Genomic DNA, 17,338 nt, shown 5'->3' with positions numbered 1-17,338 from the left:
CCAGTGATCATACTCCTCTGGTTGAAACAGTGCTATAGAAAAGGCTCTCACCCCCCCAGTCTCGTAGAGGGGGTTGTCAAACTCCGTTTCCACAGTGATCTGGCTGTAAGGATGGGGGTACATCAGGGGCAGCCGCAGGTTGGAGTGATAGCGACACCTGGACAAGGATGGAAAGACCATGTATGAGAGCAAGAGCCAGTCTGACATGGCAGGTCTACAGCAATTCTCAGTGTTAAATAAACTCTGGCTGAGTTCATTCAATTGTAACAGAGTGCGTGCGAGTCCAATAGAAACAACACAAACAACTGTTGAAGTTGACACACCCTCCGATTAACCCAAATTCAGCAGGTTAACATTCCTGTTTTATTTTTTTTAAATTTGATTTAACCTTTATTTAACAAGGAAAAAACCCCATTGAGATAAAAATTTCTTTTGCGAGGAGGACCTGACATAAAACACAAAGATACACAGTTACACAAGATAGTAGACAAACAAGTTACAAACATCAAATGGAGACATTTATTTGTAAAACACCATCTAAGATCTTTTGCAGAGAATTATATAAAAAAATATGTTGTATATTTTGTCTAACAACAGGCTAATGTGCATGATTCCAAATTGGGGATAAAAAGGGGATATAGCAATTAAAACGGAAGGTTCTGAGAAAATAACCCCCACCCCCACCCCCTCAAATTATGTATGAATTACATTACATGTACTGTATGTGTGTAGGGTACAGAAATACCGAGCACTGACACAGACTGTCACGTTGTCTTGAGGCACAGGGAGTGACTCACAAAGACACACAGAATTTCAGAAAGTCCCAGTTTAGTTACAGCTTTTCCCATGAGATAAAAAGCAAGGTTTGGCTTGTAACTCTATATATAGTATATAATTCTGACTATATCCAGTTACAGGGCTCAGGCATAAGTCAGGTATTGGTCAGTTCAGAGTTTGCCAAATCAGAGCATGTGTAACAACAGATCTTGAGTATAAATCACACTTCAGTCACGGTGCTCTGCATAACATATTGTATAAACTATATACAGTGAGCTCCACAAAGTTTGGGAAAAACACTTTTTTTCTTGATTTGACTGAACTCCACAATTTTAGATTTGTAATCAAACGTTTCGCATGTGTTTTTATATACAGCTACACCTCAGAGAACGCAGGTATAGCTGTAGGGCACTGACCTTGTGACGTAGACGTAAGCTCCCCCTAACAGGACAGACAGCAGGAGCACCAGGATGAATATGGCCAGAGCCATGTTCCCTCCATCCAGAGAGGAGTCTGCTGCGGCCTCTGCCACTGGGAGAGAAGGAGAGAGAGAGAGAGAGAAGAGGAGGTGGAGAGAGAGAAGAGGGGTAAGAGAAGAGAGAGGCAGAGATAGAGAGGAGATGGGGAGAAAGATACAAAGAATGAACAAGAGTGGTGATACACAGAAAGAAAAGATGGAATAGAACAAGCATCCATACAAAATTAAATGTTTTTTCATTGACAACCAAATTATGTGAGAATTATTTTGTTACACAAACTAAAACGCCTTTCAGTATAACTTCCACACACTGCACTTATCGCACACATGCAATCCTCACAGTTGTCAGCAGCTCATGTCACTTCCTTGTTTCGGAGACGAGACAGGAGACAGAATGAATGGCACAATGAGGGAATTAATGGCAGTTTGGCAGTTTTTCCAACTTTCTGTCTGTAGGCTGATTACAGCTTTTCAAATGATAAGTTAAATGGGTGTGAACAATCATCTAAAATTTGGAGGGAGAGGCAGAGAGAGACAGGGATGGCATAATGGGAGAAAGAGCAAGAAAGCGAAAGAGAAATAAAGTGAGTGAGAGAGATAGAGATAGAGGGTAGAGATAGAGAGGAAACAAAAAACAACAGGGAATGTGGAGAGGAGAGATAAAGGGGGGAAAGAGAGGGCAGGGAGAGAAAGGGTGAGAGAAAGAGAGAAGCAAAGTGGTTGATAATGTTAGATGGGTGGGTGGATAATACTACTAATGCAGGATTGTTGTTTTTTAAGACTCTAAGAATCCATTTTAAAATGAGCTACCTGGCAATACACTGCTCAGAAACCTGTAACACCAGAATGACACAAGGGCAAAATAACAGAGAGCCTTTAAAAAATGACTTTATCCTATCAGCCAGCCTGTCAGCCAGCAAAGCTGTGGCACAAGCACAGACAGAGATGGACACACAGACAGACAAACTGACTCACCCTCCAATGCATGATTGCCGAAGCAGTCGTGGTTGGCTGCAAGACAACACTGTGCATTAGTGACAATGCCTCATACTGTGAATTCACTCACACACAAGGGAAGGCCATAGTATATGCTTGTATAAATTCCTCCCTTTTTATTATTTTAACTTTTGGCTCTTTATCAGTGGAATCGCAGACTCCTATGTTGGGAGCTTGGACGTTTCAGCATGGCAGAGGGAACCTTTTGCCAGGCTCCGAGGGGTGCGGAGTGAGTTTAGACACGCTGCCATTTTTCACTGCGTGTGTGAGTGGGCTGAGGGATGAACGCTGAGTCACCCCACATTATCACCCAGATTACAGCGGGACTGGGGGTTCTGCGCTCAGAAAACTGTCTTTTTTGACAAGTCAAAATGGTGAAGGAAAAGCTTGTGGGAATTTGTTAAAGTTTGGTTTGTTTGTGACCCCAACTGTTTCTGGGGTGGGAAAAAAAACACCTTTCTTCCGCACAACTCCCTCTTTCTGCTACGGTTTTATGGCTTTCCCTTTTTCTCACACTGATTTCTGCTGGACAAAGCCACTTTGCCACTAGCTGACAGGGCACAGAGCCATCTGGACAGAGACATGCACCCTGGGTCCTTTCAATAACTGCCAGATGCGTTTTACTTTCTCTCCAAAGAAAAGTTTCACAAAACCCCCATTTTAATTGAGCTCCCATGCAAATTCTCAAAGCATCTTTCTTTTTAAAACTCCCTATCTACCACTGACATCTTTATGTACCCCATTGAAGAAACCCCCCCCCCCCCCCCCAGTTTAGCGACCATGGTCTTTCTAATTGCTGATGGAGAATAATAACGCACAGGCCCTCCCCTGACCCCACCCCACGTCCGACCCCTCCCAAACCTACGGGCCTCACCCCGGCAGAGCGGCAGCGGCCCGCTCCAGAAGGATGGGTTTCCCAGGATGCACTTGATGGCAATCTCCCCGATGAGCTCGTAGCCCTGGTAGCACATGAAGGTGAGGGACTCGCCGGGCAGGTACAGCCTCTTGTACAGGATCTGGTAGCCATTCTCTGGCAAGCCAGGGTTCTCACAGGACACAGAGTCCTCAGCTGACCAGCCGAGAAAGGAAAAAGGAAGGGGGCGGGGTTAAAGAGAGCCTTTGCTATGATGAGAGGAGGCAGCCTGATAGGTCACTCATTTTCTCAATGCAAACACCACGTTACTTTTCTTTCCAGTTAGTTTTTACAACAACAACAACAACAACAACAACAACAACAACAATTTGTTTTTACTTGGCTCAGTGGCATACATTTTTTTTGTTTTACATTTACAGCCAAGCAACCGATTCTGTGACAAACCTGTCTTTCCTGTACTTCGCCGTAAGGTATTCACATCCAAAAGTTCATGTTACAGGAATTGCTATTTCCTTCCACAGTAATTCTAAATAGCATGCGAAGCAACTGTTTTGTGTTAGAATTCTCAGCACACATCAGCTGAGGTTGAGAGGAAGGGATTTATTCAGCTAATAAAACTGAAGGAGTGACTTGGGGGCCGGATTGACAGCACTGGATTGGGAATTTGCCAGGACAGCAGGGTAGCTCCCTGTTCTTTTGATAAGAGCCGGGGGTCATTGGTCACTGCATGGTCTTTGCACTGGGCAGTGGTTTTTGCCAGGCTTGGAAGGAAACCTGTCTCCTACTGGCCCACAGACATTACTTCTGGCAGCAACCGTTTTAAGTGGATCCACCAATGTACTAACCAAACGGCCCTACTTAGATTTAGCTAGAAGGTAAGAGGATATCAGAGGGTAGTGTTGTGGCTAGTGATGGAACCACAAAAGGATTTCAACTTAAAATGACAAAGATGTATATGTACAACAGCAATGGGGTAAATACCACAATTATATTATTGTACATTTACAGTAAAGTTCAGTTTCAGTCAGCTGAGGAACAGACTAAGTGAAGACCTGTTCTGGTTGCTATAGCGCCAGATTCACCATTGTGAGGTCTGATTACGATTCGTGACCAGAAATTATAAAGTAACCAAGGCAGCTACATGCGGGTGTCGCGTAGGATACTGATTTATTAAGAACAACGTCGCAAAGAGAAATTTGTTTCTTCACAACAACAAAACTGCATATTTCCTTCGTGTGCCCTGGCTGTGTACAGTTTTGAAACAACACGTAATTCACAGGATATTTCTGGATTTTAGAAATAATTCAAACAATTGTTCGGACCTGGTTTTTATTGAAACATATTTTTCTCAGAACTGCAGCTTGACAACTTTCCTGTAAACTGCTTCTCCCAACACTTTTCCCTCTTTTGGTAACAGTCGGGCAGTTCATCCTCAGCACAGTCAGGGCTATATGGCACATCACTCCCTGTTTAGATAATTCACTTAATCTTAATTGTTTCCCCTTGCGGTAGCAGAGTTTTTTCTTTACTTTGCTAAATTATACAGATCCACTGACTGTTTGACTGCTTCACTCCACGTTTTCCTTGCCTCCTAATGTCTGTGTTGTAAAGATCGATTACCCTCAACTGACTGCAGTTTAAATGCTCCTGAAAATCCAGTTTTTTAAAAATGACCTTCGGCCACCTGTTGTGTGCCCGTCTCAGTGGTCCTGTGAGGAGACAAATTGCTTTGGGTTCCTTGCGCCTACAGTTGGGGATTGCGTCCACAGCTTGGACCCCATCACAGCTGCCTGCAGCTATTGTTTTGTTGTTGTTGCTGATGTCGATTTTGTAAAGTAGCTGGTGCTAAGTTTCACCCTCGAGGCATGGGAGGGACGTGATTAAAAGGAATCTTGACCTCTTAAGGCACAAAATGTTACCTTTGCTACGATTACATTGATTTAACAAAATTAAACTCTGCCCAACCATTTAAATACGCTCAATGTAATACAAAATAAAATAACCCTACAATTCAAAATACAATTAACAAAAAGGGAATTACCTGCTGCTGGGTATTGATTATTCAGCTAATCGGTAATGCTTTGTGCTTAGTAAGCAAAACAAAGCAGGTGGAGCCACAGTAGTGTGTAATTAAACTCGGTGTCACTCATGTGGCTGCTGGTCCCCCGGGTGGCGGTCTGTGTGTGGCCTGTCTGTTTCGTTTGTGGGCACTCACAGACGCAGTGGGGCAGGCGGGAGGTCCACACTGGGGTTCCGGGCTCGCGGCCGTAGCAGGTGAGTATGGCACTGCCCTGCAGGACGAAGCCGGGATTGCAGCTGTACTGGATGGTGGTCCCCACCAGCAGCTTGGGGTCTGAGAGAGATCGGGTAGAGTGCTCCACGTGACCTGGGTCCGAGCAGTACATGACTGATAGAGAAAAAGAGGGGGGGGGAAGGGAAGGAAGGGGAGAGAGAAAGAAGGATAGGAGAAGGAGAGCAATTAAAAATTGGGGGATGAAAAAAGAGGGAGAGCGGATGACAGAAAAGAGAAAGAGTTTGAATTTGAGGGAAAAAGAGAGGGGGGAGGTAGAGAAATTAAGAGGGGAGGGAACAAGGAGGACAGACAAAACGAGAGAAAATTAAGCAATTGGAAACGCTACACAGAGGGATCAGAGTCTCCCTGCTTCTCAGCTGGCACCCTACCGCAGTGCAGCACAGCTGCAGTCACAGTTAAAGTCAGATGAATTCAGCGGGAGGTTTAACGGAGAGGAGAGAACATCCTTGACAATGGGAAATGGGAAACTCAACGTTAGCACCTCCTCAGCTAAAGGGTCTCCACTAAAGTACACACCCCAGGCGCAAGAACACACAAGATAAAAAAATGCTTAAATATACAGCAGCTTACAATGCTATTACGTCTGCTGTCAGTCGCTAGAAGAACAGCGCCAACACTGATAGTACCCCCAACACCCCCTGATACTCACTCTTCTCACAGAAGGGGGGCTGGGTGCTCCAGCTGAGGTCCAGCTGGCAGGTCAGTGTCTCCCTGCCGACCAGATCGTATCCAGGGTCACACTGGTAGGTGATTCGGGCCCCGCGGACCAGGGCAGTATGGGACGTGGTCTTCCACCCATTCTGGATCTCAGGCAGGTCTGAGCACGAGTCGTTCCGGGACACCTCTGGTCCAGAAAAGAAAACAAAAGGATTCAATTCAATTCAATTCAACTTTATATGTAACATGTACATAATACAGTGTATTGAGACATGAAGTGGCATGAAACAGAACCACAGCCAAGTGCACTAGGGTAAGAAAAATAGTTGTAGTGGTGTTGACTATTCAAATGATGACTCACTCCTTTGACGTTTCATAGGAGGGTTCCCTCCAATAACAGGACTTATGAACTCAGAAGGGCAGAGTCATGTTTCAATGGCCAGCAACACTTCAGAACGTTTTGGTAAAAGAAATTTCTCACCAGTCAAAAATATTTTTCCTGGTATGTCAGGCTAATTACTGTACATAATGCAGGACAGGGGGCATGACAGGGACAACCATAGTTTAAAACTACTTAAATGTATACACTATCATCAGCCTGCCAGTTGTTTAGCCTCTAGAACTGAACCACATGGTTCACTAAAGTGCTACATTTCAAAGAGGTGTATCCTGTTTAGCAAGCTGTTATTATAATGAGCTTGTGTTTAGCGAACACCTTTCCAAAAACATGTGAAAATTGAGTCATTTTAATAGCCACTTGTGCAATGTGTTTATACAATCTGACTGCATCCTAAAAATAAGCTTTTGTTTTAGACCTGTGTGTAGTATGCAAAAGCATTTATGCATAAAAATGTACACTTCCAAATAAAAAAATGAATAAAACCCCCAAAAGTAGTGTGTTGCCTACCAATTATTGTTAGGTTGACAGTTTTAATTTTTGTTCCTACCTCCACCTCCCTAAGGGTGGCAAGACAACTTTACTTTTTTACAGTTTTCCAGTTTACAGTTTACAGATGTTAAATATTTCCATTCTGTTTATGCATTTTCTTCATATTATACAATATTTTGCTTCCTAGGCTTCTGTAGCTGCCATTGTTTCCCATCAGTCCTGACATATAAAGAGTATACTATTTTCTTGGGCATCGTACTTCTGAACTGTGTAATGATGTTGAAAAAAAAAACAGTTTAAATCTCTCATTTGTTAAAGATTCCACTTCAAGAATTTGACCATAAAATTAATACTTTTGCCAAGAGTTTAATCATGTTGATGATTTGTTGGGTTTGAGTCTGAGACCAAATCATAAAATCATGAAATCATACTAACATGGACATTACGCTGTTAGATCTTTACAGAATGAATGGATTTCTGAATTAATAGATGAGTTAATTTAATACCAACCAATGGTTCTCAAGTACATGCTACTAAAAATGGTTCACACTCTGGGCTAAGATGATGTAACCAGAAAATGAGGATTTATGTGTTTACATTAAACAAATGGATTGATTTCTTACCAAAATGATAACACTGCCGGCAGCAATTGTCCCTATGGGTTTTCTAATTGAAAATATACTGATCAATTATTCATATCATATTGATTGGCTTTTATGTGAGGTTGCCTCTCGCTAAGATTCCAAATGACTGAATATGTCAGAAATGGAATTTCACAAAGGAATTTGTGAAATTCAACATTTGCATTATGTTTATGCTTTCTTGACAGCCATCAAAGGTACTAGGTAATACTGTACACTGCATGCAACCAACCTGAATGCACACACATGCTTGTGTGTGTGTGTGTGTGTGTGCGTGCATGTGTATGTAAATGATTGGATATGCATCTGAGCAGGAAGCTCTCATGGGAGAGTAAGACAAATGGGATTTGAGGGAATGAGGACAGAGGGAAAAGAGGAGGGAGGGAAGAGGTAGAGCGACAGAGAGAAAGGAGTGACAGATAAAAAGGAAAATGAGAGAAATGGAAATGTTGGGCACATAAATTACACATTCTTACTTTCCTTTCTCATCCACAAAAACACATGCACATGCTCATGGCAAATGCTTTTTACCTCTCCATCTCTAACTGTAGCTCTCTCTGTATTTCTTTCTCACACCCACACACCTACACATGTGCACGCACACACACACACACACACACACGTCATCCTGTATGCTCTCGTTTCCCTTTCTGTTTCCTGTGTTCCTGTTCTGAAAGCACCTCTGCTGGCCTCCTATCCACCCTTCCCCCAAAGGCGCCCTACACATGGTAAGAACTGTGTCTATCTCTCTTACTCCAATTTCCTCCCACAAGCACACGCACATGTGCACACGTGCACACACACACACACACACACACACACATACATGCACACACATACACACACACCACCTTAAAAATGAAATCAGAAGCCCTCCTCTCTGATAACAAGACGTATCTAGTGTTGTCATATCATTTTAGAAAAAGAGAATATCAGATTCACCCTTTATAACGACGACTGAAGACTCAACTCTTCAGGCTGCACCTCTCCCCATCCCTCCCTACCTCCCTGTAAATGACTGTAAGCTTAGGGTTGTAACTAGGTAGCTGTTTTGTAGGTGACTTAGTTAATGCACCTGTCTTAACTATTGCTTGTATTTTTGCATAGACTGCGTTGTTGCTGTTCTCGTTTGTGTTAGTGTTAAACAGTTTAACCTTCAGGGTCCAAGTTGATCTATGCGGTTGTTCCCTGCACTTGGACCGCTACTTTCCTCTAGGGTTTTCGTCATACTTGTTCCTGGTTATGGTTATACACTTTGTTGTGCGTCGCTCTGGATAAGGGCGTCTGCCAAATGCCTGTAATGTAATGTAATGTATAAATCTCTCCGGTGAACAAGTTCTTCCTCTGCAGCTTGAACTATAGGACTCTCACACTCACCCATGTAGTTGATGATGAAGCCCTCTCCCTTGCCGAAGACCAGCCCGGCTGGGTCGGAGTGGAAGGTGATGGTGAGGTCCGGGGTGGAAGACGACAGCTTAAAAGGACTGGTGCCCCCTACATACTGGCCCAGGATACGGGTGGTGACCTCATCCCCATCCAGGATGGTCAGCATGTCGCTGTCACTTAGATTCAGCCTGGGGGGAAAAGCAGAGAGATCAAAGAGGGGGAAGAGTGCGGGCATAATTCCCACTGTATATTTTGTCCCCTAAAACAGGAGGGGAGGAAAACAATATGGTAGAGAGCATAAGAAATGAGCATGAGAAAAATGCAACAATAAAGCTAGTACAAGCAGCGTACAGGTGCCCTGTTAGCCAAAGGCATGGTTAATGTGCAGTGGGAAGGGGACACTCCAGCTGAATGAAACCCTCCCTCCAGTGGTCGCATTAACAGGTGTAATTACTCCAGTTTTTTTTAGCCAATCATTTTTCGGTGTTTGATATACAACAGCCGTTGGTGGCATTGTGAGATTGTGAGAATCTTTTGAATTGAATGTGAAGTCGACAACGAAATTTCACACAAATTTAAACCAAAATTCACTCCTAGGGTTCTCCTAGAGTTTTCAAAATATTATAAGCCTATGTGGCAAAAATTAATTTTGATCTGAACGACAAAACAGTATCTTATTTCATACCGCTATTTCATCCCTCTATTGTTTCAAGTGTCAATATAAAATTACAAATTACATTTATTGTGTTATTATTGAGAGTTGCATATTATGGCAAAATAGTTAGTTTTATAACAGCGTGTGAATTAGTGTAAAATGCAGATTTTGAAATGTCCTGCATTCCAAAGACGCAACATTCCATGGGCTAGCGTGACCACTGGCCTCCCTGGGAGATGCTATGGATAATGATGTGCTGCCCTGCAGTGCTCACAGACACAGTTGGTCAGTACTGGATCTGTATCAGGGGTGGGCAATGTCTCATATAGGGACAGAGAAGCAGTTGTGAGTTATCATTAATGAGATTATTCATATGAAAATATCTCATCAAGCATGCATATTATTGAGCTAATTTAATTATTAAGAGCAGAAAATGGCATGAAATACAGAAACAGATACGGTCCTCCTAGCCCACCCCTGACCTGTAGGATACAAAACAACTGTACCCAATGTGGGGTGGATATGAGCCTCACTCAAAGATCACAAGCGAGCCCCATTAGCTGTTCAGTCTGGCTCTTTTGCTGTGTTGGTAAAGGTTTCCCGAGGTCTCCAGCAGGGGGAGGCATTGTGACTCACAGCTGTACGTCCAGCAGGACGCGCTTGTCTTCACCAGCGTGGATCCTCCAGCTGCAGTCCTCCCCTTCCCCGTACCACTCAGGCCAGTTCGGGGACAGGATGACCCCACTGGGACCGGACAAGTCCCCCCCACACAGTGCTGGGGAGGGAGGGACAGGGGGTGGAAGAGAGTTACAGAGGGGAAGGAGAACGCTGTGTCTGCGGATGTCTGCTCTGGTTATTTCTACAGTATAGATTTTGTGTGTCAGCCAGCAATAACTATCGCACCGCAGTCTCATAACAAAAAGCAAAAATACATTAAAATCTATCCTTTTACAAAATGCAAAATACATCCCATATAAATGTATCTATAAACTACAGTTAAAATGGTGGAGCAGTAGGCTGCCTTGCTGGTGGAAAAAAAGCAAAAGCCAGACAAGACAGAGATGAGAAACTAGTATTACATGGAATTCAGTACATATAGATGCAAGTACTAATTACAAATGCATATCTGAATCCCAGCCAAACGGCTGCACGTTTAGTACCCAGATGGAACTCTGCTATTCAGGTGAATGACAGTCGCAATATGAAAGATACTCGTGAGAAAGGTACTTAACTGGATTTTCCTCAGCAAACACGCTGCTGTATAAATAGTTAATGAATAAAATGTGGGCAACTGTATTAAATTTGCCGCAGAGAAAGGTGTCTGCAGAGCTCATAAATAATTTGGACAATACAGCTCTTCTGTGGCTCACATAGACACAGGCACAAATATGCAGTCGCACGTATATGTGTACACTCTCTCTCTGTTACACACATGCATGCACGCACACACACGAACACACACACACACACACACTCACAGGCACTCACACACTCACACACATGCACACGCTCGCGCTAAGCCAGGCCGTGAGAAGCTGTGTACTGTCCTGGCTCGTTACCTTTACAAAGAGGCTCGGTGTCGTTCCAGTAGGGGTCCCTGGCATTGATGCACTCAATGATGGGGGGACCCTGCTCCAGGGAGTGTCCCGGGTCACAGCTGAACTGCACCACTGTCCCAACACCATACCCAGGGTCTGAGGAGCTGAAGTTCCCATTCTGCAGGTAAGGCTCGTAGCAGTGCCCCTTCTCAAATGCTACAGGGAGAGACATTGGGAACCAAAACCAGCAACATCATTTAAACTGTCGCACAGCCTTAAAGAGAGAGCCCCGGTATACAGCACAGCCCCAGCTTCATTTCCTAAGACTTTAACTCTCTGTCTTTCCACTCCTAAGACAGAATGGAGCGGGTGCCTTACCAACCACATATCTCCGAGACTCGCTCGTGCGAGGAACATCAAAACAGGTTTATATTTTTTATCTCCTGCACAACAAGACATAAAGAGCTTTGAAGTGCAAATCCCTGTCAACTGCTTGCATGCCTTTCAACACTCGCAGCTTAAGCTTTAGATGTGCTTACTGTAACATGTAACATATCACATTTCAAAATTGTCAAATGAAAACAAGGCAACACAAATGATACTATATATATATATATATATATATATATATATACAACAGCCGCCATGGCAGAAGGGTTTATCATCATCTGGCTATTATAAAAGAACAAAGAGAAGCTCTTCGGTCTCTACAAATTGTCAAAGTGCGCATCTGCTGTAGTTGTTCCAGCCTGATAGATCACAGAAACTGATGGGATTCACATTCTAAATGGCTGTTGTGTTTTTTCTCCTTACACTGAGATGAGCTTTCACGTCTTTTTAGCATTTGAAATAATTTCCGACGTGTATAAACAGAGAAGTAGTACTGAAATTGTGTGTGTGTGTGTGTGTGTGCGCAACAGTGGTGTGTGTTTAGTCGTGTTCTCTCACATATGCGCGTGTCCTTGTTTGAGTGTGTGTGTCTCTCTCACCCTCATAGCGGATGTTGAAGCCAGTGGCATGGTTCGGCTGGTCGGTGATGAACTGGACTCTGACGGACGGGCCCTCGCTGATTACCCCTTCAAACGGGATTGGGGCTCCCCGACCCGAATCAAACAGAACCACAGAGCCTGCATCTAGACCGCTCCATAGTACCAGCCTGGGGAATGAAGAGTACACAGGAACCCACAATCTGCTTCAGTTACAGACACACATGAACACACACACAAACACTCACAGACGCTCTACTGAACTTACAAAGCCACGCATATATGAACACACACACACGCATGTGCACGCACACACACACACATACGCATACACACACGCACGCACACATGCACGCACACACGCACACATACGCATACACACACACACACAACCACACACACATACACACACACACACACACACCTGTCGGTGGGTCCCAGTGCGAGCCTCTCCAGGTGGAGGTGGAGCCTCTGGCCCGTGGGGGCCTCCAGGGACCAGGAGCAGCTTCGGCCCTGTGTGCTGTTAGCGCTGGCCTGGGGGGAGGGGGACAGGACTCTGCCCACCGTGGCGTTCTTCACCGACCCTCCACAAAGAGCTGTGGGGGGGGGGGGGTAGCAAAGCTCATTACAGCTACACCCCGTACTTACACACTGGGGCTCCGCAATGCGGCAACACAAACAACGACAGTGGCCATATATGAGGGACAGTTAGCATTCATAAATAAATGTACTTTTTATATGTACGCCCGCAGTTCTGTCCCTGCAGCACTATGTTTGAGTGTTTGACTGCTTCAGTGATTTTCTTCCCTACCAGGACATCCAATACTGTAGTTTAAGACTGTTTGAAAGGAAGATCGATTTTAAAGGAAGCAGCTGTTACATCAGTAGGCCTAGTGTACGTGGCACATAAAAACGTATCTGCACAAATATTGTTCAAGTAAATCGGTACAGTCCTGTATCACAGTTATATCTATGGCATTGTGATTTTCTGTGACTGTGCTAATGGCGATCTGCACTGTGGTGTTTCACACACTACCGACAGTGAAAGGAACCATAGTCCACCCCATCAGCGTACTAAACTTCATGCGAATGTCAGTACGGTCTAGCATGCTAACATGGAGCCCTGATTGTCTTCTGAGGTCAGGGCACCATAGAGTTCAGTATGAAAACACTGCCCTGCAGTGCAGGGGGCTCCCGAACCTTTCAAGCCTACGGCCCATTAATGAATGAAAATGTTCTGTGGCCCCCAACACCTGTTAAAATATGACCATCAAATATTCACATATTTTCATGCCCCACCCTCCCCAGCCCTAAGACCCGTCTCTCACCCTTGCAGATGGGCTCCCGGCCGCTCCAGGTGGGCAGGGAGGCATTGAGGCAAATGAGCTCTGGCGCCCCCTGTAGGTGGTAGCCCATGTGGCAGTGGAAGCGAGCCGTCCCGCCGGGGTGCAAGTCCAGGACAGACACCTCCCCAAAATGCGGCCTCCGGGGCAGGGCACAGCTGAGGCGGAAGACTGCAAAGAGGACAGATCATTATGGGACCCAGAGAGACGCGATCCAGCAGGACGAAAACAGAGCCTTTACCGGTGAGTAACTGCATTCATACATCCACCCTCAATATGTCCCTTTATGTCCAGCCCACGCCCAATATACACAAGAGAGACGGGGAAGGAATTGTGCGCAATGTGGTGCTGAGAGATTGAAAAAATGGCCGTAGTGGAAAGCTGCAGATGCAGAATGCGGCAAGTAAGATCTTGACAACCACAAAAAAAAATTACATTTTTGTAGCTTACAACAGGAGGATCAATAAACTGCAAAAGTATGAATTAGGGTGACATTTCCTTAAAAGATAAAAAAAAGATTTGAACACTTTGGCATATTGCCTTCATCATTGAAAAGGTGTAATAAACTGATGCCAATAACAGCAATAATAAGCTTTAGTGGTTCATATAATGGAATTTAGGAATAAACTACAGCCCAAACAATGTCTAACCCTCAATGCCTAACACATGCATCATACATGCAAAGCTATTAAATTGTGTAGTGTTATAGTGTACATGCAGTAGTTTTCATACAGCTGTGTGTAATGTAGTGTTCATCGAGACTCACTCTGGTAGTGAAGCTGGAACGTCCCCATCCCGCCCTCTACAAAGGACCGGAAGAACACCGAGATGGTATTGGTCGGGCTGCGGATCACCTGACCCTCCACCAGCAGCGTCTCATTGGCCAGCACCAGCAGGGCCCCACCCTCATCCACACCCCTGATGGACAGCTGCTCCCCCTCCGACAGATTGACATTCTTCACCTGTGAGGGGCAGTGAGGGCAAGGGGTTAGGGAGTTCATTCCAATCACTGGCCCTGTTGATGCACAGGTATTTGTAGGCCATTTAGCGTTATTCATTAATAATAGAGGCTAGGGAACTGAAAAAATTGATTTTGTAAATGCATTCTGATTTTACACTTACAAATGTCAATTACAAATGTAATGCGATTATTGGTTAGTGGTTATCGAACTATGACCTCACTGTAAAACTCCTGTAAGCTCTTGTCTCGTCATTCGTCATCCTTGTTACCGCTGTTATCGTCTTTAAGGCTGCTGGCGGAGTTTTGGAGGGGGGGGGGGGGGGGGGGCTTAAGGTGTTTAACATGGTGTTCTTAGAAAAAATATAAATATCGCTAGACATGCCAGTAATGGCCAGTAGAGGTCAGAGTCTATCTTAGAATTACAGCAAGGGTAGAACTGTGGCTCTCTTAAAAAGAGAAATCACACCATTGATTGTGGCAGTCATATTCAGAATAAGAAATCATAGGATGTAGTTCTGTTCTGTTAAACATAGGTGTATACATTGGTGCTCTCTGGCCTACCTGCAGCTCTACTCCATAGCCTGTGTAGACAGTGACCGTGTAAATGCACTGCAGGAAAGCACCCTCTGGCAGAGGAGGGTCATCTGAGGAATCAATATAGCCTTCTGGATCAGAGAAATTGACCATGCAGCGTGACGCAGCTGAAACTGTGTGAGAGAGAAAGAGAGAGAGAGTGAGAGTGAGAGAGAGAGAGAGTGTGAGAGATTGAGAGAGAGTGTGTGTGTGTGTGTGAGAGAGAGAGAGAGAGAAGGGGGGAGAAAGAGAGAGAGACACAGACAGAGAGAGAGAAAAGGGGGAGAAAGAGAGGGAGACACAGAGAGAGAGAGAGAGAGAGAGAGAGAGAGAGATTGAAATAGTTTGGGCCACACAGTGAGATTTTCAAAGAAACTCAAGAGAGCTGGAAATTTAACTGTAAACTGAACAAAGCAGGCAAGCAAGGCTATTTTCCACAATTTAAATAATGGACACATGATATCTCATACCTGTGTCCATCTCTACAGTGGTAGCTGGGGCAATTGTGAGAGAGGGGCCATCATCCAACGGCGGGGGTGTTGGGGGGTCCGTCTTTGTTGACAGTGGACGTGAAGGGGGTTGTGGTTCGGGAGGGTTGTTGGGGGCTGGGGAGGAGGTGGGGAAGGGGCTGCTGTTGTGCGGCGGAAGCAGTCTTTTCCGGATCTCCTGCTCTGGGGAGAGGACTCCTGTCCCCAGCCCCTTGCCCAGGATGGGCAGCAGGTCCGCGGGCAGGGCTGTGGGGAACACAGACCCCTTCTGGGAGAGAAGGTGGTCCCCCTGAGCCAGGACAGATCCCAGGATGCCCTGGCCTCTAGAGGGAGCCCCCCTCCCACTCTGCACCGGAACTCCTTCTGTGGGTGGAGGTGGTGAAGATGGTGGTGCAGAGGGCTGAGGAGTATCAAGTGTTTCACCTGAAATAAAGAGCAGGGGCAGAGGTTACCATTTACTCCACTCCTGCTGGTCTAATTGTTCTGTTCACCTGCACTAATTGCCAATATGGCTGCACAGGCGCAACAAGAGTTCATTCAACGGCAAGCTAATGGTGCCATTAATAATCAAGAGAGAAGGTTGGAGTTATCACAAGTACTCTATGGAATGGTGAAATAAAATGCCCTAGTTTAGCTTTTTCTGTCTTTAAACCAAGCAATAGGGCTCATAACCCTAGTCCAAGCTGCTGAATAATCGACAGGTAGGCACAAGCCATGTAACAAACCACGTAGGGACACAATTCTGATTCTAACATGCACATGAAACGCCCTGACAAACCTGTATTTGCTGTTTTAAAAAAACTGAGCACAATTGAGGGTTTTCTTAAAGAGTGAAACAGCAGGGTGGATGGGAATAAACACGGAGACTAGAATGCCACCAGTGGTCAGACAGCGTGCGCGGCTGTTCCAGGGCTTTAGATCGTGTGAGGGGGCGTGAGGCACTGGCGCAGGGCACCGTTTTCCGCGACGTTGCGGGGAGCCTGTCCTTCACATTCAATGCCGTTAACCGCACATTCTGATCCACTTGTTATCAACACCGTTTCTCGGCGCTGATTCAGACAGGCGCGAGTTTTTTTTGGGGGGAAGGAAGGGATGGAGAGCGATCGAGCGTGACGGAGATCCGGGAGGAGGGATGCGCAGACACGGGCGCTCCCACGCATGCCAAAATGTGATCCCGCGCCACCAGCGCTTGAAGACAGACTCTCCCTCACCCCACAACCATTTCCACACTCCGTGCAGGTATGCAGTAGCTTAATACTGCATTTGCATTTGTGCTGCGGAGGTTTTGTATCCGTTTCGTCTTCGCTTTTCTTTCCTTTTCTATTTTTTTTTTGGGAGAGCACACACGTAACACGAAGGCAATCAGAGCAGGCATGCCCTGAAAGCCAAACATGTTTAATTGTGCATTGCTTGCGGAACAAATCGATTGAATAAGTGGGTTAGCTGACGTTTGCTTTTGTCTAGCAATTTTATGTCTGCCAACCCAGGTTATGTCATAATTATATTTTATGTTAACAGAAAAGTCTTACTGGAGACAAGGTTTGCAAATTAGCTTCAGTTATAAACCTTAGATACAGCACATTTGTTTCTTGTTTTTAACATGTAACTGTTAACCCCCTCACCACACACACAGACACACAGACACACTGACACACACACACACAAATATACATAGATAGATATATAGATGACATGGCATGCATGAATAATTCCACAGACATTACTCCTGTATTACTATCCTGACACTTATCTGAATCGATCGTATTTTTCAGGCGGCTCTGA

The 17,338-nt window shown here is 45.0% G+C and overlaps 1 protein-coding gene across 2 annotated transcripts in view; it reads right to left on the bottom strand.

The window, feature by feature from the left end:
• The window catches only part of LOC118212199 (seizure 6-like protein), a 41,339-nt gene that overhangs the window by 1,752 nt on the left and 22,249 nt on the right, over positions 1 to 17,338 (bottom strand). Inside the window, exons 2-16 of one of the 2 annotated variants that reach the window (XM_035389874.1) lie at positions 15,539 to 15,979; positions 15,057 to 15,202; positions 14,301 to 14,496; positions 13,520 to 13,705; positions 12,616 to 12,787; positions 12,195 to 12,361; positions 11,227 to 11,421; positions 10,304 to 10,442; positions 9,004 to 9,200; positions 6,089 to 6,283; positions 5,341 to 5,532; positions 3,126 to 3,320; positions 2,231 to 2,266; positions 1,194 to 1,308; positions 52 to 157 (exon numbers count right to left, since the gene is read on the bottom strand). In XM_035389874.1, coding sequence (XP_035245765.1) covers positions 52 to 157; positions 1,194 to 1,308; positions 2,231 to 2,266; positions 3,126 to 3,320; positions 5,341 to 5,532; positions 6,089 to 6,283; positions 9,004 to 9,200; positions 10,304 to 10,442; positions 11,227 to 11,421; positions 12,195 to 12,361; positions 12,616 to 12,787; positions 13,520 to 13,705; positions 14,301 to 14,496; positions 15,057 to 15,202; positions 15,539 to 15,979 — 2,678 coding nt within the window. The remainder of the gene's footprint in view (positions 1 to 51; positions 158 to 1,193; positions 1,309 to 2,230; positions 2,267 to 3,125; positions 3,321 to 5,340; positions 5,533 to 6,088; positions 6,284 to 9,003; positions 9,201 to 10,303; positions 10,443 to 11,226; positions 11,422 to 12,194; positions 12,362 to 12,615; positions 12,788 to 13,519; positions 13,706 to 14,300; positions 14,497 to 15,056; positions 15,203 to 15,538; positions 15,980 to 17,338) is intronic. The other variant, XM_035389876.1, reaches the window with a different exon arrangement.

Source organism: Anguilla anguilla, chromosome 14, assembly GCF_013347855.1.
Source record: "Anguilla anguilla isolate fAngAng1 chromosome 14, fAngAng1.pri, whole genome shotgun sequence".
NCBI classification, from domain to species: Eukaryota; Metazoa; Chordata; class Actinopteri; order Anguilliformes; family Anguillidae; genus Anguilla; species Anguilla anguilla.
The sequence above is the reverse complement of the archived record's forward strand: the minus strand, read 5'-3'. Positions and strand labels throughout refer to the sequence as shown.